Genomic DNA, 26334 nt, shown 5'->3' with positions numbered 1-26334 from the left:
CATTCAGTCCTTCAATTAAGATTTGCAGCCATATGAAACCCAACCAAAGTGAATGCCAACAGTTAACTGACAGAATGGAGGTCAGGGGACATTAGGTTTCATGCTCAGTAAGTATTTACAAAGTTGCAGTCAGCATTTGTTAGCAAAATACTACAACACACATGTGCGCGCGCACACACACACTCACACGCCAGCCAGCCAATCAGCCAGCCAGCCAGCCAGCCAGCCAGAGTGAGCCACTTGGGAGAGGCAGCATTTTATATTCTGATAATAATTAACCTACAGGCTGACCCTAAGTGCTCTTTAGGTATCAGCTGAATTCTTCTTCAAGTTGCCTGGCTCCTCTCTACAAATATTTTTAAAAATAAAAATCAGAAACAATAAAATAAATGTGCTAAATTTGACCTGTCTCTTTGATTATTTGCAATTAGATATTGAAGATACTTCCTTGAAACTCTCATTGAGTGTCAACCAGTTTTCTGAAACAAAAATTGAGACAGATGGTCTCACATATACCAGTGTACATTATAGAGACTCTGGGATAGAATGTTCCAAATAGGAACTGTTGTAGAAAATTGGGAAGGAATAATCATCACAGCAATTTGGTATTGGCAAAAGTGTATTCAGGAAAGGGAGCCAAGTCTGGCTAAAACTGTCATCCTATATCCATGAAACATGAGCTTGGGGCTTGACAGATGTTCTGATGTCAGCCCTGTGATTCTGCACATGCTCAGAAGAGATGGCCCAGGTAGAGGCAGCCCCTGGTGGACTCTCTTAGGAGAGCAGCACTCCATTCACAGCCAGACAAGCCATTGCTGGTCCACACACAAACCAAAGTTTCACACTCCAAAAGCAGGACCACAGGTTATTCCTGAGCAGTTCTCTCCAGCCCGAGGAAAGAGCTCAGCAGTCCCCCCATATACCTGCCTTATTAGAGCTCTCAGGAAGGTGAGTGTTCAGACCTCAGTGGAAATGGCAAAAATAATTCAGGCAGAACTGCTTATAATTCTTCTTTCAACCAATAAATATTTATTGAGGGTGAATAGCATGTGCCAAAGCTCTATGCCAGATGAAAGGAATCAGAGATGAGTAAAAAGGCTACTGCCTTTAAGAAGCCTAAAGGCAATAATAAAAAGGAACATGAGAACTTTTCCCTTTAAGATTAGAGGGAGAGGAATATAACAGGGAAGACAGCAAAATAAGCAGAGCAAACTATGAAAAATCACTAAGTAGTTTTAACCAACAGGAAATTTTCCAAATATCTTTGTGGCAGAGGTACTGATCTCACCTTTCATTGCAAAATGAGGTAGAGCGTGGGCTGGTACGTGGCCAATAATCCTGTTGGGCCCCTAGATTTCTCTTTTGGCTTAGTATCCATACAGACAAAACTAGCTACTCATTACCATTGGAAAGAAGCACTGGTGAGTTAAATCTGTGGAAGTATGGAAGAAAAGGACTCAGGAAAAGCTAGTAGAATTCGCCCTAGATGAAAACTACCTCTTCTCTTAGCTTAGCCCCGTAGTGAGCTGGCCCTGGCACCAGCATTGGAGTTGATGAACCACTGATCCAGGTATACTCACCGCTATTGCCCACCAATGGCGCAGTCTGCACACAGCATATGCAAGTATTAACACTTTGAATCGAAAAACTGCCAAAAGCTATATTAAAAAGAAAAAAAGAAGAAGATACATTTTAAAAAATATATAGAAAAGCAAAGTAATTTGGTTTTATAAAGAACCCACCAAAGCGTCTTCATTATTCTGATTTAGCTGAAGACTGACTGTCATAGACGAACACTGGTCTATTGACCAGCATTTGAGACCCCTGCTCTAGAATTTATGTAATACCACCCAAATAAGGATTCAAATTAACTTCCCATTCTCAACGAAAGGACATATAATTAAATATTAATTTTTACTTTCCATTTGAGTCCACAGATATTTCTGATATACTTTTAAGATTGGTGTAAATGTTCTCAAAGTTGACTTTTCTACTCCAGCTACAGACGCAGACTTTTGGAAGATACCAGGTTCTTAGAAAAGTCCGCTGTAAATCTCTAGGTTACTGAGGTGCTGGGAGCATTCAACCTATTCCAGTAGTTACCATCTAATTATTGAGGGTGGTTCTGGGACTTTTGTGAAACTCTTTATGTGTACTATTATCCTATATAGTCCCTACCCCAACAATCCCACGAGTCAACTGCTATCATTAATTCTATTACACAGATAAAATGGATAGAAAAATTATCCAAACCACATGAGTCTTCAGTTATAGAAGCCAGGATTAGAATCCAAGTAGCCTAACTCCACAGACCAGGCTCTTAATCACTATCCCACAGCTGTCTTAGTAACTCTTATATTCTAAGGAATAAACACAGAATAACATTTTACCAAGGTTACTTGGAAAATATGCTTATTTTGAGTTGAGGAAGTCAGGTTAATTTGAAACTCAGGGTAGAAGTCTGCCAAAAGTTCTTCACTAATTAAAAATGCTGAAAAGCTGGAGGCTGACAACTTTTTTGCTGCCATTGACTAGATAATCTCACTTAAGATCTTTTTACATGAGTGAAGTTTGCAAGTTATATTTGTTTTTGCTTGGCTGCTTTCACTAAAAATGTGTTTTCCAACAATCTGCTAACCATTCAGTTTCTGTATTCATTCCAACTCTGTGTTTGGGACTTGGCAAAAGTATGTCTTTAACCCTTTATCTCAAAGTCTCCCAGATCCCAGGTTTCCCTTGGGGCCGTGTCAATTTCCTAGCCCATGCATGACAGTCTAACCCCCTAAGCATGGAGTACAGAAGCCCATGGAGATCTGACTAGTGATTAATCTGGTTTCCTGGCAATTCCTGGCTCAGGCTATTTTAAGATAAATTCAGTAAGGGAAACAATAGAAAAAATAAAAAGCAATTTTGTTATTTACATGTGAATAGTTTCAGAAGAAATAAATATCAAGAGATTTAGGATTTAACATCCTCTGTGATCAACTTCAATGACCTGAGGTAGATCAAGACACTGAACCATGAAATGCAATGTCTTCATTTGGAAAAACAAGGGGATGAAATTATATTAGTGGTTTTACAAATAGTCTGTGGCAGCCAGACACTTTTCCAACATACTATACAAATAAAATGGAACTACTCAGCTTGCTGCTTATTGAAAATCCCACCTCTTTCCCCATATGCACTTCTACGGGCCCCTTCAAAAACAAAACAAAACAAAAATAATAATGATGATGACAGTGATTGCAGGTGGTTCTCTGCACTTCTAGATGTATCACTGGGCTAAGTGTTTTCCATGTATTACAATTTCATTTAGTTTTCAGAACAATGATGATCTCATTTTACATGTGAGGAAACTGACATTAGACCTAATAATCTAGTAATAGTGTTATGAATCAAACCCAGGTTTTTCTGACTTTAAGGGTCCTACTTGTAACCATGTGCACGCAGTTTCTAAAGACTGTTTTCTAAGATAGTTAAAATGAACTTGAGGGAATTCACTGTGAATTTTAATTGCCTATGCTGTATCTAATGCAGTGTTACAATCTGATTTACTTATACTATAAATATTGATATACCATGGAGATGTAGCAAACACAATTAAGGTCACAGTCCATCCTAGGAAGACACTGCAAACATTCATTTGGATTAAACAAATGCCTCATCTACAGATAACTGCACCTATTAATTCTACAACTGACTAATGTTGCCCAAGATTATCAATATGTAACTGTCTTCAAATTCTATTATAGAAAAATGAAACAGAACTATTATTTAAAATACACTCAAATCTGTCTCAAGCCAGAAAAGAAAGGTATTTTCATCATGTTATTATATAAATAGGTAAATTTTCCTTTTAGTAATTAATGTCAATGGCTTCTATTTCAGCCATTCTACTCCAAGAAAATGAGAATGGCATTTTCTGCTACCCTCCCTTATCTCTCAATAACCTTTTTTTTTTTTTTCATTGAGATGACCAGATAATTCCTCATAAAGAGAAAGATAAGAGAAATAAAATGGGCCAGTAACTAAAGGAAAAAGGAGTGACAGTGTTCAAGGGAGGGAACCAATAGCACTGAACAGAATTTGAGGTCTATTGAGAGGAAATTTGCCTTTTGGTTAAGGTTTCATTATAGCTGAACTGAAATATAAAACAAAAAATACTTACAAATATGTCAAAATAAGAGGAGTAGAAGTCATACTTCACCACCTCCTTCTCTAATGTGTTCTCAATGCCTCCATTCACCTAGAAAGAGTAAGTGAAAACAAGATTTATGTGTGAAAATAATACAAGATAACACATAAGGTTTTGTATACACTATTCTGCCTATCTTCTCAGAACCCAGAAATGCTAAAATATAGACAAATTCTCATATTTTTAATAGAAAAATTCTGAATAGTATTTCCTACTTATTTCTGAATTCATTCATTCAACAAATATAAATGTATAATGAAAAACAATGCTTTTTTGTAGTTCATATTTTGGCAAACTAAAATGTTAAAGAGAACAATTTTGTTCTCTTCAAGCTTTCTTAGAAGAGAAAAAAAACCACTTAGCCCAAACTTAAAATTCTACAAACACATACTTTTAAAGAAGACAATTCACATTCTGATCATTCTCCACTGTTTTCAGTCTTGGAAGTAAATCTGACAGAACTTTCTTTTAGACTGGATATGGAATGTGAAAAATACAAAACAAACTAACAAATCAAGCAAGGATGAGACTTCATTTTTGACCTGAGTATCTGGGTATTTAGTGATCAAGAAGAAAGGGGAAAGAAGGTGTATATGTGTGTATGTTGGGAAGGGAGCACGCTGACATCCAACTGGACATGGCAGGTAGGTCATGATGTGGAATGTGAATCACTAACTTCTGGAAGATCTCAAAACCACATTTTCCAATCTGCTCTAGAACCTATAAAATCTCACTCTTGCATTAAGTCTAACACCTCTATATAGCTTTTAAGAATTTTAATAGTCTAAAACAAGCTTACCTGCACAATTTCATTTTCTATATAAACTTTACTGTCTAGCCAGGCTATTTTCTCAGCTTCTGTCCCTGTCCTCCCCAAAGTGCAGGTGCGCACTCACACACACACACGCGCACACATGCATAAGCACAGACTCCTGCCTCAGTGCCTCTGCTCACCTTGATCTCCAAACCTTTTCCCTATCGTTCCCCAATCCAATCCCAGATCATCCTTCTAGCCCAAATTACACCTATCCTTCCATACCCAATTCACAGTCCATCTTTTCCACTTATTCCTTAGATAAATCTAACCCAATGACCTCCCCCTAATTTGAATTTGTTATTGTTGGTTACCACAGTTTAACTATAGAACATAGTGACAATGGGGCAATAAAATCAGAATCAAAAATGGAAAGAAAATAAGTACTTGAAACATAACAATAGTGAGAGAATAACAACTTTTTCCCTGTCTTTCAAGGTAAAATTTTAGTTAATAATAAATTATACAACCTATAGCTATGAAGAGCTCTGTAAGTGCCAAGAGACTGATGTATATATCTTTTCATTTGATCCTCACAGGAATTTTAAAGGCAGGCAAGAAAGGTATTAGTTTAGCTAACTGAGAAACGAAGGGCCAGAAAACTTAAATGGCTTGCCTAAAGCCACACAGCTGGTTGTGACAGCTCTAGGTCAAATCAGAAGCATCCTGACACTTCATAGTACACCAGTTAGAAAAAAAATAAAACAAAAAACCCAAAACAAAAAGAGGCAAAAAGCACTGATAAAGGCCCTTTTTGAACCAAAGTATCAAAAGCTAAAAAAAATAATTTCCCTTCTACTGCCTCATTAGTCCCTGTCTGTATCAGTCTAAAGAACCTGAGGTAGAAGAGTTTGGACAGGAAATAGCATCCTCAGGATATTAATCCATGGTGAATTCCAGATCCAATTGGGAAAATCAGTCTACTCAAGGGTATACCAGGAAGCCCTAGACAAAATCAAAAACATCCCTTCAACTGGCCTTAAAGAAATCAACTATCCTAAGGACTTCTAGAAGGAAAATGAACCACTTTGGTATTCGACTTCTCTAGGCTCACCAGTCCCTGCACTCCAGGCTTGGGTCTCAGTCAGCTCCCTGATCCAAGGAGAAAAAGTGGTTAAGTCGGAAGCCATATATGAAGGAAAAGTATTTTGGTTATTGTTACAATAGTATAGAACAGCTGGGTCCCCATATGCTTCTGAAGACCTAAGCACCTTTAATGCTATTTCTTTCTTCTTTTAAAGACCAACAGTACAGGCAGTATAAGATATATACCTCCTCAGCTAAATTTTTTATCTCACAGTTTTTCTGTGGAGCTTGCAACACTTGAATCAGAGACATATACCCTGACACTCAGTAAATGTATAGACATATAAAAAATATATACAATGGATTTAGAGGCGGACAACAAAAGAAAACGGATGGTACAGAGTGTAGTGAAAAACTCAGGTTAAGACTGACAATTCAAAACAAACAGGACTAGAAATTGAATGTTAAAAAAAAAGACCTTGCTAAATTCATAAGGCACTGTTTCAAAGATCGTATACCCATGTGATCTTTTGATTTTGTAACTGGGGAGACTAGCAGGCAGTGGAAAAGTAAGAATAAAAACACATTTCTTAATTGCTAGGCCTGGTGATTTTTCATTTATAACACATTACACAGAGGTAAACAGAAGCCTTCTGATAAACAAGAACTTCACTTCCAGCTGAATTTTCTTAAAGCAATAAAAAAGAGAGAGTGAGAAGTGTGGTCTTGCGAACTCCCACACAGTTCTGCCCCATAGCTTCCCTCACTTAAAATCATGCGATATGATTTATAATATAGTAAATCAATAATTTTTAACTGTGCTCCTTTTAAACTGCTGCTGTTAAAATATGTATTTCTTTTTTCTCTCTCGTTACATAACTATTAGTTTTAAAAATGTATTATTCCTTTAAATATATATTAATTTAAATATTTTCTTTAATGTACATATACAGAACTAACAGTAAAAAGAGACACTAAATTATTGTGTAATATCATTTGCTTGTTTAGATTTAAACAAAATAAACCATACCTATGGTGCTTAATTAACATAAGGGAAACCTGTAAAAAGAAACTTAATAGTAGATTCATGTGGCATATTACTGCAATTCTGGGTAAATCTTATTTTCTAATCTAAGTATCTGCTGTCATAATGAGTTTTGTTACTCTATTAGGATCCATAATGAAATTAAATGAGTTTAATCACCCTAATTACTAAGAGTCTAGAACTACAATTGCTGTTATGATTCAGAATATTTGAGTTTACATTAAGATGTTGACTCTTCCTATAAAAAGGCAAAATTAAAAATTATTTTCAAACAGGAATCTCAGCATTTTTTCATATTTTTGTATTTTAATAAATTTCTTATAAAGCACCTAGCGCTGTGCCTAGCAGAGAATAACGTCTTAATAATAAAAAGCAGCTAATAACTATTACTACCTTAGGCCTTACCAAGTATTTCCTAAAAATAGATGAACTGTTGAAAACAAAGGGAACAGACAATTTTTGCCTGGGAGGAAAGCATCCTGGAAGAGTTTACCTATTTGTTGGTAAGGAATGTAAACAGAACAAAGGCTTTGGGAGAAAACATATATAGGATTAAATAAAATATGTTATTAAAATAAATTTCATGTTTACTTTTACTTTCATTAAATAAAGGTAGCAACTAGAGAACTTAAAATTACATATGAGGTTTACACTATATTTTTATTGGATGGTAGTGATCTAAACAATTTTTGGCATTATAATTGCATAAATCTAACAAAACATTGACAAAGCTCCAAATGCTGTCAGGATTTTTTTTTTTTTAGATAAAATATAAATAATCTCTTCATTAAAATAATCAAAGAATAAATTAAAGTTTTATTCTTTGTAAAATTTTAAATATGAGAATTAGAAAAGTGAATACAATACCTAAAATACATTCCAGAAGCATGCTACATTTTTTGGAACAAGGATCAGAAATCTTTTTCTGAAAAGAGCCAGGAATAAACATTTTTGCCTTTGTGGGTCAGACTGACTGTCAGAATTACTCAACCTAACCACTCAGCACAAAAGCCAGCCATAGGTAATATCTAAACAGATGGGCAGGGTTGTTGTCCAATAAAACTTTATTTATAAAAACAGGCCAGCTGAATTTGGCCCCCAGGTTGTAGTTTGTCAACTCCTCTAATAGAGTGAAATACCATTAATTTACATTTCAAAATCCCACACAAAGTGAGTTTTAAATTAACTAGGTTTGTTTTAAAAACTAACACTAAAGGACAAGAAATGTACGAATCAGCTAGAAAAGACAAATGTTGCCTCCTTTGGGGGGGAGAAAAAAAGACCAATGTTGCCTCTTTTGGGGGGGAAGGAAAAGAAATTTACTAAATGAGTCAGAAATTACAATATAATTTATTTTTCGTCTCTAGAAAGAATTCTTATAAAGTCGTGGGGAAAAAAAACTTACATTTAACTCTATTATCCACAGTAATGTTATAAATAAGAGGTCAAAGGTGACAAATAAACAGAAAGTCCTTCTGACATCAGATATGCCTTTCTTTTCCCTTCCTTCATAGGACTCAATCCTGGCCATGAGTTGTGTAGGGTTGATGGAATGGATGTCATGAAAAGAAGCGTGAGAGCTCTGGCTCCCTGTGAGAGCGTTCTCCATGTCTTCTAGCAGGGGGTTCATCCTGGAGTGGGGTTATAGGAGCCCCTTTCCAACTTCACCATCCCTGGAGAGAAGAGATCTTTGGGGAATAAAAGAGAGATACCATGTTAAATCAGAGCTTACCCAACACCACAGCAACACTCCCACCACCGAGCAACTGCTTTTCTAAGTGAGCATCGGAGTATCTTAACGGAAGACATTTATGTCTTGATGAAGACATAAAGAGAAAGTGAAATGAGAAGTAATTCTTGATGATATCAATCAATACTACAAAATAACTATTATGAAAAAGAATGGCAATAAAGAAAAAGGCAAATTTACAGTGGCAAAGGATAAAAACAGGATGTTAACCACAACAAAAAAGTGTGCCTGGTGACCTGGAGCAAGCCTCTTGGCAAAAAATCCAAGCCAGTCCTATTGCTGTGCCAGGGAGAAAACTTCTATAATGCTATGTCATTGCATTGACTAGGAAAACATTTACTGAATATCTTTCCAGAGAGCACATAACCAGAATGTGTAAATTAGCTATAAAAAAAATTGTTTCCTAAAGACGAAATGCTTTCCACTAAAGGTATCTAATAAACCAAATTTAGCATTTCATCACCTCTTAATTAATAAACATGTTGCTGGACCTCTTCTTAAAAAAGAAGTATGTACAATGCAAAGTTTCAGCAATAACTAAATGTCCCACTGAAAACTACAGAGTTACAGTCCTATGTGGAGATGCAGGACCCCCTCCACCCAAGGCCAGAGTGTGCTTCCATAGTGAAAGATTTAGCACTCTAAATGATCCAAACTCCTCATGGATAAGGCAAAGTCATCAAATAGAGAGCATGGTGGATGGTATTTTTGTTTGACAAATATTCTAGTTTCCCTCCCTAAAGAAGCTCTTCCTGTGCGAGGATTATATCCTATACCCCTGGCTCTACTGAACTCATGTTCTTTTGGCCAATGTAGTAATGTGGGTGGAGTTTATGTATCACTTACATCCACATCTTAATAATCAGGTTCATCATGCTTTCTTTTCTTTCTGCCACAATGACTGGCAATGTCCAGATAAAGTAGAACATTTTCAAGGTGGGTAAAATAAAATTTTAAAACATTGCTGGAATTTCCCTAAGGTAATATGATTCCATTTGGTCCTATTCACAGGCCAGAACTCTGTCTCTTCATACTTGACCGTCACTTCTCCACCTTCCCCACACTCAGGAACAAAATTCCTTTCTACATTTCCCATATTTTTCTAATTTTTTTATTTTGCACAGATTACATTTATAATAGGAGGGACTAAAATTCAAATTTAATTTTATTAGCATCCTGGACAGATGTCCCAGGGTTTTATAAGGCTCTTCCCTTCCTCTGCAACCCATCTGGCCAACAGCAGATAACATCATCTCAGTCATTCAATTTGCCTCCTCAGTCAGCAAATCAGTAAAGTATCTTAAAAAGCTCAACAGGAGTCCACTTCAGTGCCTTGCAAAAGAAAATATAAAATTCCAAAAATTGAAATTATTTCCACACAATTTCTTTCTCAATGAGATCACTACCACCCTCGTAGAAGAAATACCAATGGCACATTCCCAGAAAAGTTGCTCTTAAAACAAAGCTCATAAAATACTAAGTTTATCTGCCAGATCTTTAAGAGTTAATTCTGGGACAATAAGTAAAAATGAATATAAACAATGTCTTCCGTGATGAAATACATGTTTCAGAGTGCAAAGATAGCAGATATTCTCTAAACGTGAATGAATATAGACATATTTCTGCAACAACATATGTTACATAAAGAAACAACAATTGAGATAATTTTTTAAGCCAGTCTAATAATCTACCGGCAACTATATTTAAAACTTAATTTAAATTCTTAAATCCATTAAACTAACAGAAAATTCAACAGTCACAATTCAAACTCAGTATTATTTTAGAAAGAAAATCATTTCCAAGATAATTAGACCATTTTCTTAGTCTCACTCATTCCTCCTTCCCTGATCCCACTTCTCAAGAATAAGAAAGGACAAAACAAAACACCATACTAGGAATTTGAGACCATTTCAAACTAAAAATTGACATATATAAGTGGTATACAACAACCCTGGGAAATGAGAAGCATTATATTATTTTTTACATGTTTGCAAAGAACTGGTAATTAGCTAGCATTTATACATACTTGTATAACTTCAATAATAAAGTTACCCAAAGCTCAGATTTATCTTGAGCAGCTTGATTCTAATCAGATTGATCTCTCCAGGACAGAAGGAAATTCTAAGAGAGAAAGCTTCATTTTAATGTGTAAAGAGGATACTTCCTAAACCCCCTTTCTACTCTACGATTAGAGGTCTTCATCCTGACCTTCAAAAACATTCAGGATCTCAGAATTCTCTGATGAACTGAGGAGACCACAACTTCCTGTTTCAGAGGAAGAGCTTGGATATTCTTCCAGATATAATTTCAGAAGTATTACATATTCAGTTCTTGGTACTGAGGTTCTCTCTGGTACTTAAGGAAAGATATGCCTCTCTAAAAAGAGTGTTAAGTATTGATTAGCTGTACACACAGGAACTAATTCTACATTTCAAGACTTATTTCAACCACAGGGAAAGCAGAGGGGATGAGGAGTAGTGTCGAGAATCATAAAGAAAAATACTCCTTTATCTTTTCTCAGATTTGTATGAGGAAAATCCTTTTGTTGTTTTGGTTTTTGAAAACAAGAATCATGTGGTCACTATTTTATCTAGCTGGATAATTATCCTCCACTGTACTATAATATTAGCCAATTATTTCTATAATTATGTTGCATTAACAGCTACCCCAATATTCAATGCGGTAAAACAATCTATATTATCAATCTCACAGGCCTGCAGGCTGCCTAAAGTTTGGCTGATCGACTGTGGGCTCAGCTGGGCAACTCTGCTTCAGGTTGTAGGTAGCAGAACTTGGCTTCAAACTGTGTTGTGGGGGTCTAGGTCTTCTCCCTATGTCTGTTTTCTTCCTTGGATCAGGACTACCTAGGGCATGTTCTTTTCATGGCAACTGGAAAGAGCACATTAGAATAGCTAGACCATGTAAACACATCCAAAATCTCTGTATCCATTATGTCTACTCACATTCTATTGGCCTAAGTATGTTTCAAGGTCAAGTGCAAAGGCAGTAGAGCTGGGATGTATACTCCACCCAGAGGAAGACTAGGTAAGTGAGTATTTGCTGATTAATATTCCAATCTAGCACAACTATCAATCTTCTAGATCAGAGGTCAACAAACTCTAAGCTACAGGTCAAATATTGCCTGCTGCCTGTTTTTGAACATTGAGTTTTATTAGAATGCCACCACACCCACTCCCACTGTCTATGGATGATTTAGTAGTAAGATGGCAGAGGTGAATTGCTGCAATGGAGACTATACTGGTTCACAAAGCCTAAAATATTTATTTTACTATCTGAATTTTTCAATAAAGAGGGACTACTGCTTTCAGCTCTCAAAGGGGGCTCAGGTGAGATTGAGAGCTATCAGATTGGCAAAAATAGACTAATTAACAAATATTCATTTTCCCAGTGCATGCTCTTAACCTGTGACTAGCAAAAACTTGTAATTCATTCTTAGTTTTCTGTGGTTGCTCTAGTGACACACCACAGCTTAGACATGGGTGGTCTTATCTATGTTGGCTTACCTGAAGGCCACTTCAGCAGTACTTACAGCATGAACACACTGCTCTTCATCTTATTCTCTTTCCTTAATTCCATACTACTAGAATCGAAGAAAATTTCTATACTGGTAGCTTCCTAAATAATGATATACTGGTAGCTTCCTAAATGATGATATCCTTCCCATACAGAAAAACAAAACCAAAAACAAATCAAAAACCTTGAAATCTTTTCTGCTTCCCAAAATAATTGCTTATACCTTTGAGATTTTTCTACTGCATTAGTCCCCATCCTAGGTGCAAAGCTGGGCCAGAACTTTAGCTCCATCTGCTTCAGCATAGAACTGACTGATGCTGCAGTAACTACCACCACTGATATTTTACAGAAGTTCCACAATTTCTTGAACCTTAGTAGGAGGAGTAGATAGAGCCCATGGGTATCTACTAGTGGCAGCCAATCCAAGGCTTTCAACCCAATCGCCCAGTCATCTTCTCTGTACTACTTCTGACAACAGACAGTACACTGTATATTCTCCTCCAAGATGGAGTATCAGAATAACAGACACTAAAAATATTTAATTCAGAAAGATGTCTTCTCTTGTCATCTTATCCAAAGGGCTAGGGAGCAGATTCGGCTTACAGACATGTTTTGCTTGGTGTTATACAGTGTTTCTAAAGATTATGAACTAATTGTTGACTTTTTTTTAATGCCTACAGCACCCAGTCTTCCAGGTGGTCTCTCAACCAAGTACTAACTAGGCCTGACCCTGCTTAGTTTCCGAGATCAGATGGGATCAGGTGTGTCCAGGGTGGCATGGCCGTAGATGCTAATTGCTGACATTTTAAATAATGAATTTTCATATAAAAATTCAGATTTCCAGCTTCTCTTGAAAAGTTAAAAGATACAGAATCACCAGACCTGCATCCCCATATCATGATAAAAAATCCAAGAAGCAACTGACCTCTTCAAATGGGACATGCATTGGCCTCCATTCTGACCTAGCCTGGGGCATCTGAGTTTGCCTCTCTGCTCTGATCTATTCCCACTCCCTTGTTTACAGGCAAAGAGAAGTATTAATACCTTAAGATTGTGCCTTATCACATTGTTTCAAACCTTTCTTCATCTTTGTTATCAAAGTTATTCTTGCTTATCAAGTAAATGTTTGCTTACAGATTAAAGAAAAAGTGAAGCGGAAGCTTGTGGCGATTATAGGAATGCACCCATCTAAGAGATATTTCGAGGTATATATTAGAATTAAAACTTGGGTCTTCCACTTCTTTCAATCACCCCATATTCTTAGAAATAAATCAGTTATTTAAAAGTAATAAGTAAAAAATTTCCAAAGCATTTAAATAAAATAATCTAACCAATTGTTTTGTATTACTTTAAAAATCTTTCCTGAGTCAAGGACTGAAATTTTGCCAGCAGGTCCCTATTAATTTGCCAACTGAAAATAAGTGAAGCGTTTTAAAAAAGAAAAAGAAAAAAAGATTTATGTGCATGTATGAAACTATGCAAGACTTTCGACAGATGCCCGTATCATCAGGGCTAGAATGGGGGAAAGAAGAGGAGAATTTTGAAACAGTAAAAATAATAATACTGCCCTCTGAGGGTTAAACTATAAATTTAACACATAATGAATTAAGACAAGATGTGATGTGTCCTTAAAGAAGCAAATTGGCTCACAGGCCAAAATATGAGAACAAGCTGACAGAACATATGTTCAGATCTAAAGAAGGGAAGAGGGAATGTGCCCATGACCAAGGGGTGGGTCAGTCTGGAAAAGTAGTGTCACAGCAAATGGTAGTTGTGCCCAACCTGGCAATGTTTAAGTGGGGGCACCTGCTGGATTTTAAGTACCTCCAACCACTGGTCAGATTAATCCAATGATTAATATAATGGAAATTTACTAATTCCCTGTATGCCTCCCACGACCTTTCAAAATTCTACGGTTTTTATTAAAATTATATTCTATGTAGAGAAACAATAAACAGATCAGCTTGAAATAAACATTTAGTCTACATGACAGTTCACTGCGGATTCTGAAACATGAGTCTACTCATGTGAGGCAGAGCCACTTTCCACTGAGCTCTGTAAACAGAAACTGATGAATCAGGTTTCTCAGTCAACAGAAAGAGGGCTACACTTAAACTCTAAGAAAGTTACCAATGTGATGCCATTGAAAAGCTTTTTGGGAGGCAGACATCTAGATGTCTCCTAATGACCCAAAACAGCATTCTTGGGTACTGACTTGCTCTTTGGGAACTTCTAGAGATACCATTTAGATACCATCTTATTGATGGTTGGCCACCATAAAATATTAACATATATTCTGTAAACGATATGCAAGTGGTAACATTCCAAAAGAGAATTACAGTTGTATCATCACTCCAGCATTCTTCAAATACCTCTTTATAAATTTACATGCAATTACCAATGATTTTCCTTAAGTAGAATTATTAAATAGGACCAGTCATCAGGCTCAAACCAAAGCTATATAACTGAACTTGACTGCAATGATAATACAACACATGCTTATTTTAGATCTGACTTGTAAGTATTTCAGTCTGATTACTAATTCATAACCAATAAAAAGCAGGAGAGGTACATAGTTCAACTAAAGGTTTTTAAGAAGTACACACAATCTTCAAAAACTCAAGATGCATAAGTTACTCTAAAGATTATAACATATATCCTCTTAACTCAGTAAGTATAGCTAATATTTGGATTCTAAAAAGTCAGGTTTACGATTGACCACTCAGTATCAATGTATGCTTTACCAGAAAGAGCAAACGTAAAATGCATCTTTAAAAACTAAGAAAATGCAAAAGCTAAGTAAATGATAGAGTGTAATCAAAATGAGAGGTTTGCACAGTTTACATTTTTATTTGGTATTTTAAAAACAAATTTAAATATAGTAATTATTTGAGTACTGTAATTAAGTTTTTTTTTAAGATTGATAATTATTTTCTTAACCCTACAATCAGTCTATATGCTATTTTGAGGATGCAATACACCATGTTTACAAAACTGATCATAAAACTAGACTACTAAAAATATCTAATTCAATAAGTCTTGCAATTAGGGTTTATATACGAAGAAACTGCACAAAATATAAATTTAAAACAGTATTTTTAAAAATAACTACTGAGATAAATACATCTAAAAATCAACTACTTGAAAACAATGACAGCAAAAACAGTAGAGAATCATCGAAGTTGAGCTTACTGTCAAATTTACGTTCTTAAAGTGCTTTAATTACTTTTCGAAATAGCTTTTTAAATAAGAGTAAATAAGAGTAAAATTAAAGAATTGGGCACTTCAATAATAAAGTTATAAAAACTACACTTATCTCAGGGGGAAAATGTAAAAAAGGAAAAAAACGACTATATTTAATAAATAAATCCTAAAAGATGACAATTGTTCCAAGCTGGGGGATGGGTACAATGTGATTTATTATACTATATACTATTATACTCTCTACTTTTGTACATGGACAAAGATTTCCACAAACAAATTTAAAAGATATAAATAAACCCAAGTATTAGTCTTTTAAAAGGACAAACAGGCAAACCTAGATTGGGGAGGGCGAGATTAAGAAAGGAATACAAGTACAACTACAGAAGAGGTTATTTTTCAAAGGGTAAGTGATACTTTACATTAACTACATTTGAAAATCATAAAGTCAATACTCTGGAAGATGTAGATCGCCTGAATATAAAGAACCATACCAAAAAGAAAAGGAAAAAGTTGACAAAGAATTATCTAACAAAAGAACTAGCGTTAGTTTGACAGGTATTTCAAAATTTGAAATAAAAGATAAATAAAACCCTGTAAGTTGTTCCAGAACATTAAAAAGGGAAGCTATCCTATTATTAAATAAAGCTAGTATAATCTTGACATTATCTGACCAAAAATACACAGCACAAGAATGAACACAAGTATAAACTAATCCCATCTATTAACATATTACATCATATTATATAACACTGTATACCATATATTCCATATGTCAAGACTGAGTCAGGCAAAGTGCTGAGTACTTAACATACATTATATATTCAAGCCTCACAACAGCTCCAACAAGTAGGACCCACATATTAGAATATAATCCTGAAACAACACATAAATAAGTCCAACTCATATAACTAAAAACTAAACCTAATAATACGGAAGGTGGATATTTCTGTTTGTCCATTAAAATGTTTCACTGTATTTTAAAAGCATGTACTAACACAACTTATAAATCATTTGGGACAAAAAACTTTGAAATTATGTAGTTCTGACTGGTTTTTAATTTGGAGAGACTAGCATAACTTCAAACTTTGTGGAACTCCTTATTTCCATAGACATCTACTGTCCTCTACTTTTCTTAAAATGTGGCTCTCTCAAGTTTCTTATTTTCCAGGTTTTGAGGAAAATACATTTGTGATATGAGAAAAACTATAGTGTAAACTGAAAGAAAACTGGCAACTGACAATCAACCTTGGGAGAAAGGAACTAGATAGAAGCAACCAGGAGAGGAGTGTGCCTGATCTCCAGGGGCCATATGTGCGGACAGAGAGGCCACACTGTTGATTTATCAGTAGAAGCCAGAAATCTGAACTGTAATAAGAAATGTACCAAATATCAAGCATTAGTTCAATTAAAAAAAATAAAAGCACCAAAGATCAAGAAAAATGCATTACCTATAAACCACCATCTTGCCTTTACTTTCCTAAACTTTTCTACAACGAAAAACTTGTATAAATCAAAAAACATCTACAGATGATAAAGATGCCAGTGAAATTCAGTTGCAAAATAATAAAACTATTAGTCATTCTAGTACATGGAGAAAAAAATCTATACATCAAAATATACTGAAGATCTTATTTAAAAGTTAATGAAAAAAAAAAACATTTACATGGGTTATGTAGAAGAAACTGTAGATAAGTAACAATTTGGGGATGAGAAAGTTCTTCCTAAGAAAGTCAAGAAGAAACAGATTTGAATACATAACAATCAAAAACATTTCTATCAAAAAAAAAAACATTAAAAGTATAACTTAAAAGTGATGAAAGACATGATGAAATCCTTAAAACTCAATCTGAAAAATGAGCAAAGACAAGGCACTTAAGAAAAATAAATGTACTGATGAACTAAAAATAATAATAATTCTCACCCAACACCTGTAAGTTTTTTAGAGAAGCACACTAAATTTATGAGCTTGTTTGTTAAATACTTTCCTTGACCTTCGGGTAGACCTCAAATTCCTTAATCTTGCTTAACCTAGCACATGGCCTACTTCTGTCTACTTCTCCATAACCACTTCACCAAACTAAAAATTATAAGGATTTGGCTAAAAAAAATCACGTTCTCTGGAATCTCTGTATTTTTCTACCAGGAGTGCTACTCTCCCTATGTCTATGGCTCTTAACTCTTCTTATAAGTCTTAACTCAAAGGTCACTCTCTTAGGGAAGCTTTTGCTTCCTCGTCCTCTTCCACACCTATGGGAGAACAGTACACACAGACCTCTATAATGACAGCTATTACACTGCATCCAGGTTATTTTTGCTCCACATTTTTTTTCTAAAAAAAAGTAACAGCTTACTTAGGATATTGTGATTCATCTATTTACCAGTCCCTTCATTCTGGGCTTCATTCTGGGAGTGAGAAGAAAGTACAAACCAAAAGAAAAGGAGGGGGGTGGGGTGGGGGGAGGAAGGGAAAAAAAGAAAACAAAGGCCATTTAAAATAGCATAAGAAACATAACACCCTAAGAAATTAACACAAATATGCAAGGTCTCAACACTGAAAACTGTAAAATACTGCTCAGAGAAATAAGGAAGATGAATATAATGGCAAGATATATTATGGAAATAAAAAATCCATATTGCTAATATTTCAGTTCTTCTCAAATTGATCTACAGAGTCAACTCAATCCCAATCAGAATCCTATCAAGGTTTTTTTGTTTTGTTTTGTTTTGTTTTGTTTTTGTAGAAAATGTCGTGGTTGTTCTAAAATGTATGCAGAAGTGCAAAAAATAAAAAATCCAAAGCAACTTGACAGAAAATAAAATTGGAAGACTCACAATGCCTAACTTAAAGACTTCTATAAAGCTTCAGTAATGAAAACAGTTTGGTACCAACATAAGGATCAACAAATAGATCAATAGAACATAATAGAGAGCCTACCTAGAAATAGACCAGAACTTATATGATCACTGGACTTTGGGCAAAAATGTCAAAGCAATCCAATGGTGAAAAAGAAAGTTTGTTTAAAACAAACAATGTTGAGTCAACCAGATATCAAAATTGAAAAAAAAAACAAAAACAAAAAACCCAGAACCCAAACTTTATACTATGCGAAAAATAAGAATGTGTAGCAGAATATTTTTATTACCTTTTTATAGGCAAGGATTTCTTTTAAAAGAAACAAAAAAGAAGTGGGGCCATGATGTACACAATTAAACTTGTGAATAGTTCAGAAAAATGTGAGGATGTTTTGTGATGGAACCGCTTGCTCTATATATCCATCCAAACATCCATCCAATATGTATAAACATATATACAATATAAATATGTTTAAACATAATACGTATATTATGTATTGATAGCTTAGAAAATAAAATGGAATAAACACTGCTAAGACAGTCACTTAAAATACAGTCAGGAGGCTATTAAGGAAATGGGGCCTAGCACACCTTGTGCTTCCTTAGTTCTCAGAGCTGCTGTTATTAAGTTGCTAAACCTGTTGCTAAATTCAGCTCAAGGATATCTTGGAGCCATAAGCATTCTGGAATAACTGCCACATGCACACATATGGATTTTACTTTCCTGTAGTTTTTGACTCCCTTGTTTGCATACTGAAACTAACCAATTCCAGTTAATCTACCCAGGAATCCTTCATTTGCTGGAAGAATTACATTGTGTGGTTTTTGCCTTAACAAATCCTGACTTTCTTTGTCCTATCCAGAGAGCATTTTGGGTTGCTATGTGAATCTGTCTCAAATCCTTTTGCTCAAATAAATGCCTTCTGTTCTTTATTAGAGCCCGAACCTCTTCTTTGGTTAACAGTATACCTATGCATATGCAGTCTATATAGATATCAAAGAGAGTAAGGCATTTTCATTGAAAAAATAATCATTAAATTAACTTTGCTTTGAGTATGAGCTACCTTTAAGAGCACAGAGTAAGGAACCAGAATTATTCAAAAAAACCTCTTAAATAATTCTATAAAATAGAGTGGACATGGAATTTGTATACACATTTTTGAATAATAGCTGTATGTATACAACAGTTTATGACAAGTGACAGATTAAAAGGGAAACCTCTATAAGACTTCTGGGCATCCAAGTCATTCTGCCCTTCATATACCTATTAAATTACCTAGATACAAATGGAGATATTTGAGTGTTGAAGTTAAAGACTGCTAAAGTGCTTGTGACTACAGATAGGAGTCATTCTGTCTGAATCTTGAGCCAACGTCAAATATCTAATAATGGTCTTTTTGTTGTTGTTGTTGTCATAAGGTTTAAATGAAACAGTGGAGTGTACACTGTGCAACAGTTTGAGTCTAAAGTTTACTCACTTCTTTGGTGAAAATGCACATGGAATCACTTTACTTCAAGCTTTTAAAAGCCAAATTTGTCCTTCATTTGTTCCATACATTTGTATTCAAATACTTCATAAACACTTAGAGAAAGATTTTCTATAAAGCATCGCCTATCAAGGCTCAAGCACACCATGTGTCATTTTATTCATGCAGCTGACTTAGTACCCTGATACTTACATTTCAACAACATTTCTTTTTGTTCTTTCTCTTACTTTTCTTTAAGAATTCAGAAATCCAACTACACAGAGGTTTATTTATCTATAATTTCATGGATTTATTCCAAATATCTATTTTTATAGATATCATATTACCTAGTGTTGTTTACATTTGTTTGGGATGTAATGAAAGCTTTTTTTCCATCCTGATAAATTTAGTCACTCTTCACTGCTATGCATTCTTCTCTCTTTCTCCCACACATTCGAGAAGGCTCTCTATTAAAGCTTTATATGATTTCTTGTGGTCTTGTCTTATTCACTAATTTTGGTTAACATTAGGAAAGTAACCATGTGCACATACACAGAATTTAACCTTTTGACAATCTGCTTGAAGACTCAGATTTACTTAGAAATTATTATTAATGACTTAGAAATTAAAACAGAAAACAAATATGCTATGGTGTTTTTAAGTCACTCCTCTAATACACACTAATTTATCTCCTAAGCCCAAAACTGTTGTAATAGCATTTTATTCCTAAGTAATCTATTTCTATAGCAATACTAGAAATATTAGAGGATTCCAGTCAAAGACGGTGTAGCATGTAATCACTGTGCTGCTTCTCCCTCGACCATATTAAAATTACAACTAAATTACTGAACAATCAACCTGGATAACTATGTGCAAACAAGCTGAAGATAACTCCTATAACTAAGGATATAAAGAAGAGGCCATGTTGAGATATGAAATGTGCTGGCCCTACACCCACGTGTGGTGCTTGAATATTAGGAGGGATATCTTGGCTGTGGGGGAACCCCAGAGGAGTGAGAGGTCTCAGCCCCAGACGGGGCTCCCCAGCCCAGGGTTCCAGTGCTAGAAAGCATTCTCACAAAATCTGGCTGTGAAAATCAACAGAGTCTGACCATCGAGATAAGATAGAAGGCTGCTGGAAACTCAGAATTCCTCTTAAAGGGCCCATACAGAGACTCAGTCACACACAGGCACTCATCTTCACAAAGGCACTCACCCTGGGCTCTGGTGAAGGGACTTTGGCTCATATGAAAACCCGGCTCCTCCCAACTCATGTACTGCCCAAAGCACTCTCAGCTGCTGAGTCTTATGAGCAACCAGAAGGTAGCCCAAGGCCTGGGGAGGACCTGGGCCTTTTGCTGACCTACCCCAGACAAGTACTGGTGGGAGCTGGCCCAGATGCCTCCAGGTCCAGCACAGGCAGCAACCAACCAATGACAGTTTTGAAGAGGTCCCAGAATCAAATTCCTGGAGACTGGTGTCAGACCACAACAGAGCACATGATTAGGCCCACAAGCAGCATACTCAAAGGGTGGTCTCAATAGGCACACAAACCCATGAGTGAATCTCACTCCATGGGGTCAGCCCCACAAGCAGCTTATAACCTGTGGGTGTGGTCAATCCTCACAACCGGTCAGCCTGAGAGTAAATCCCCCACACTAACATGCCAACAACAACCAAGGCTCAACTATGACAGGAGGGTACACACAGTCCACGCAAGGGACAGCCAGTACGGGTGATCATGGAGACTGCGCCACAAGGCAACTACTATATAAGGCTATTTGGCCAAGACTGGGAGATACAGCAGATCTACCTGATGCATAGAGAGGGAAAAAAACATAGAAAAACAGCCAAAATGAGAAAACAAAGAAATATGTCCCAAATGAAACAACAGGAGGAAATTCCAAAAAAAGAACTAAATGAAGTGTAGGCAAGCAATCTAACAGATACATAGTTCTAGTATAATGATACTCAATGAACTTAGAAGAACAGAAATTCTCAGAGAGAACTTCGACAAAGAGATACTAAGTATAAAAAAGGGCACAGAAAGCATTAAAATAAAAACAGAAATAAAGAACATAATAAGTGAAATGAAGAATTAGAGGGAATAAATAGATTAGATTAAGTTGTAATGGCTGAAAAATGACTGCTAGAAATTTATTACTTGCAGGAAAATTACTGCCTGGCTATGCCCATGAGAACACGGCTATGTCCATAGAAAAGGCTGTTACCCATAAGAACATAACATTCTAAACACGCTTTCTGCTTCTGTAACCCTGCTTATGCACCTGACCTGTGAGTTGACAGGTAGTGAATAGAAGATAGCCCTTTGTGTTTAGACAGAATGAAGAATGGGATTTGGGGCTTAAAAACCCTGTACCTCTACATTTCGAGGCTGCTTAATTTGGAGTCTGCGTACCCCTGGCAGACCCAGCTGGCTGAATAAAGAGTGTTTCCAATAACTCACTCACTGAGTTCTGGTGGTCCGTGTGTCTTTCGGGGGCTGGCGCTACAACAAAGTAGAGGATTGAATCAGTGATATGCAAGACAAGGTAGCAGAAAACACCTAATCAGAACAGCTAAAAAAAAAGAAAAGAAAAAAGAAAAAGAAAAAAAACCATAAAATGAGGATAGTTTCAGGGGCTTTTGGGACAACATCAAGCATAGCAACATTCCCATTACAGGAGTACCAGAAGCAAAAGAGAGAGAACAAAGAATTGAAAGGTCTTGGAAGAACTAATCACTGAAAACTTCCCTAACCTGGCAAAGGAAATAAATATACAAGCCAGGAAGTTCAGAGAGTCCCAAACAAAATGAACCCAAAGAGGCCCACACCAAGACACATCAAAATTAAAATGCCAAAAGTTAAAGTCAAAGAGAGAATCTTAAAAGCAGCAAGAGAAAAGTAATTAGTTACCTATAAGGGAGCTCCCATAAGACTGTCAGCTGATTTCTCAATAGAAACATGGCAAGCCAGAAAGGCTTGGCACAAAAATTTTAAAGTAATCAAAAGCAAGGACCTACAACCATGACTACTCTACCCATCAAGGCTATCAATTAATATTGAAGAGAGATAAAAAGCTTCCCAGACAGTGTGTCATTTAAGGCAGCAGTTTCCTTGTTGATTTTCTGTCTGGGAGATCTGTCCACTGATGTTAATGGGGTGCTAAAAGTCCCCTACTATGACCATATTATTGTCGATCTCTCCTTTTATGTTAGTCAATATTTGTTTTATATATTTAGGTGCTCCTATGTTGGGTATATAACTGCTCACTGTTTGTTGGATTGATCCCTTTATCATTATATAATATTCCTTTTTGTCTGTTATTATCCTCTGTTTAAAAGTCTATTTTTGTCTGATATGAGTGTGGCTACCTCAGCTTTTCTTTCATTCCCATTTGCATGGAATATCTTTTCCCATCCTTTTGCTCTGTGTGTGTCTTTCAATCTGAAGTGGGTTTCTTGTAGACAGCATGTTTGGGTCTTGTTTTCTCCCAGACAGAAAATCAACAAGGAAACCACTGCCCTAAATGACACACAGACAAGATGGATTTAATCAATATTTTTAGAGTATTTCATCCCAAAGCAGCAGAATATACATTCTTCTCAAAGGCACATAAAACACTACTTTCCAAAACAGAACACAAGTTAGGTCCAAAAACAAGTCTCAATAAATTTAAGAAGACTGAAATCGTATCAGGCATCATGGTATCAAACTAGAAATTAAAATGCCAAAAGTTAAAGTCAAAGAGAGAATCTTAAAAGCAGCAAGAGAATCCATCACAATGGCATCAAACTAGAAATCGATTAAAGAAGTACTAATTAGTAATTGATAGATGGTCACGGGGATGGGGAGCATGGCATAGGGAATGTAGTTAGCATTAATAAAATGGCTAAGTGGAGAGTCAGAGGAGAGAAAGAGCAATTAGGAGGATCATTTTATAAATTATATAAATGTCTAGCCAATGTACTGTATACTCGATACAAACAATTAAATAAAAAAAAAAACGAAAAGCACACAAACACAGGGAGGCTAGGTAACATGCTACTAAATAATGAATGAGTTAACAATGAGATCAGAGAGGAAATCAAAAGATACCTTGAGACAAATGAAAACGAAAACACAACAATCCAAAATCTATGAGACATAGCAAAAGCAGTCCTAAGAGAAAAAATCATAGCAATACAGGCTTACCTCTAGACACAAGAAAAATTTCAAATAAACAGTATAACCTTACACTTAAAGTAACTAGAAAAAGAACAGCATATAAAGCCTAAAGTGAGTAAAAGGAAGGAAATAATAAAAATCAGAGCAGAAATAAATGAAATAGTTTAAGAAAACAATACACAAGATCAATGAAACCAACGACTGGTTCTCTGAAAAGGTAAACAAAACTGATAAACCTTTAACCAGACTCATTAAAAAAGGAGAGGACTCAAATAAATAAAATCAGTATGAAGCAGAAGTGACAACTGACTGACTCCACAGAAATACAAAGGATTATAAAAAAATATACTATCAGCAATTATATGCCAACAAATTGGACAATCTGAAATAAATGGATAAATTCCTAGAACCATACAACCTTCTAAGACTGAATTAAGAAGAAATAGAAAATCTGAACTGGCTGATTACTACTAACAAAATCGAATTGGTAATCAAATAACTCCCAAAAAACAAGTTCTGGACTAGATGGCTTCACAGGTAAATTTATCAAACATTCAAAAAATAAACACCTATTCTCCTCAAACCACTCCAAAAAATTCAAGTGGAGGGAAGGCTCCCAAGTTCATGTTACAAGGCCACCATTAACCCCAATTCCAAAACCACACAAAGATATTACAATAAAAAGCGGGGGGGGGGGAGGGAAGGAGGGAAAGAAAACTACAGGCTGATATCCCTCAGGGACACAGATACAAAAATCCTCAACAAAATATTAGCAAAATGAATTCAGCAATACATTAAAAAGATCATACATCATGATCAAGTGGTATTTTGGTTAAATTTCTGCAAATTAATTAATATGATACACCTCATTAACAAAAATTAAAGATAAAAATTGTATGATCATATAAATAGATACAGAAAAAGCACTTGACAAAATCCAGCATCCATTTATGATAAAAACTCTCAGTAAAGTGTGAATAGAGGGAATATACCACAACATAATAAAGGCCGTATATGACAAACACACAGGTAACATCGTATTAAACGGGGAAAAGCTAAAATCATTTTCCTTAACATCAAGAACAAGACAAAGATGTTCACTTTTACCACTTTTACTCAACATTGTGTTAAAAGTCCTAGCCACAGCAACCAGACAAGAAAAAGAAATAAAAGGTATCCAAAAGGGAAAAGTAGAAGTAAAACTGTCATTACTTGTAAATGACATACTATACATAGAGAACCCTAAAGAGCCCACCAAAAAAAAAAAAATGTTAGAACTGATAAATGAATTCAGTTAAGTATCAGGATATAAAATTAATATTCAGAAATTGGTTGCATCCTTATAAACCAATAATGAATTATGAAAGAGAAATTAAGAAAACAATCCTATGTGTGATTACATCAAAAACAACAAAATACCTAGGAATAAATTCAACCACGGAGGTAAAAGACCTGTATTTGGAAAATTATAAGTCACTGAAGAAAGAAATTGAAGAAGATACAAGTAAATAGAAGTATATACCACGCTAGTGGACAGGAAGAATTAACGTCACTAAAATGGCCATAGTATCCAAAGTAATCTATAGATTCAGTGCAATCTCTATCAAAATACAATGGCATTTTTCACAGAACTAGAACCAAGAATCCTAAAATTTATACAGAATCATAAAAGACCCCAAATAGCTACAGCTATCCGAAAAAGAAGAACAAAGGTGGAGGTGTCACATTACCTGATGTCAAAATACACTACAGGGCTATAAGAAACCATCAAGAGAATGAAAAGACGACCTACTGAATGGGAAAAGATATTTGCTAATGGTACATATGGTAAAGGGTTAACATCTAAAATTTATAAAGAACTCATACAACACCAAAAACAAACAATGCAATTAACAAATGGGCAGAGTATCCAAATAGGCATTTTTCCAGAGGAGATGGCCAAGACATATGAAAAGATGCTCAACATCATTAATAATCAGAGAAATGCAAATTAAAACCAAAATGAGATGTTATCTCACATCTGTCAAAATGGCTATCATCAATAGGTCAAAAAACAAGTGTTAATGATTATGTGGAGAAAAGGGAACTCTCACGCATTGTCAGTCGGATTGCAAACTGGTGCAGCCACTACAGAACAGAGTTCCTCAAAAATTTAAAAACAGAACTGCCTCATGACCCAGCAATTTCTGTCTGGATACAAAAATACAAAACACTAATTCGAAAAGATATACGCACCCCTATGTTCACTGTAGTTCTATTTAAAATAGCCAAGATGTTGA

At 35.5% G+C, this 26334-nt stretch overlaps 1 protein-coding gene and 1 pseudogene across 2 annotated transcripts in view; both read right to left on the bottom strand.

The window, feature by feature from the left end:
- STARD3NL (STARD3 N-terminal like) overlaps nucleotides 1-26334 on the bottom strand; it is a 57525-nt gene that overhangs the window by 13709 nt on the left and 17482 nt on the right. The window contains exons 2-5 of one of the 2 annotated variants that reach the window (XM_016138050.2): nucleotides 22359-22396; nucleotides 8486-8768; nucleotides 4169-4246; nucleotides 1581-1658 (exon numbers count right to left, since the gene is read on the bottom strand). In XM_016138050.2, the coding sequence (XP_015993536.1) occupies nucleotides 1581-1658; nucleotides 4169-4246; nucleotides 8486-8710 (381 nt within the window). In that variant the 5' untranslated portion in view covers nucleotides 8711-8768; nucleotides 22359-22396. The remainder of the gene's footprint in view (nucleotides 1-1580; nucleotides 1659-4168; nucleotides 4247-8485; nucleotides 8769-22358; nucleotides 22397-26334) is intronic. The other variant, XM_016138049.2, reaches the window with a different exon arrangement.
- LOC118610926 lies at nucleotides 13036-13153 on the bottom strand (annotated as a pseudogene).

The sequence above is a fragment of the Rousettus aegyptiacus genome, unplaced genomic scaffold (assembly GCF_014176215.1).
Source record: "Rousettus aegyptiacus isolate mRouAeg1 unplaced genomic scaffold, mRouAeg1.p scaffold_m13_p_13, whole genome shotgun sequence".
Lineage (NCBI taxonomy): Eukaryota > Metazoa > Chordata > Mammalia > Chiroptera > Pteropodidae > Rousettus > Rousettus aegyptiacus.
The sequence above is the reverse complement of the archived record's forward strand: the minus strand, read 5'-3'. Positions and strand labels throughout refer to the sequence as shown.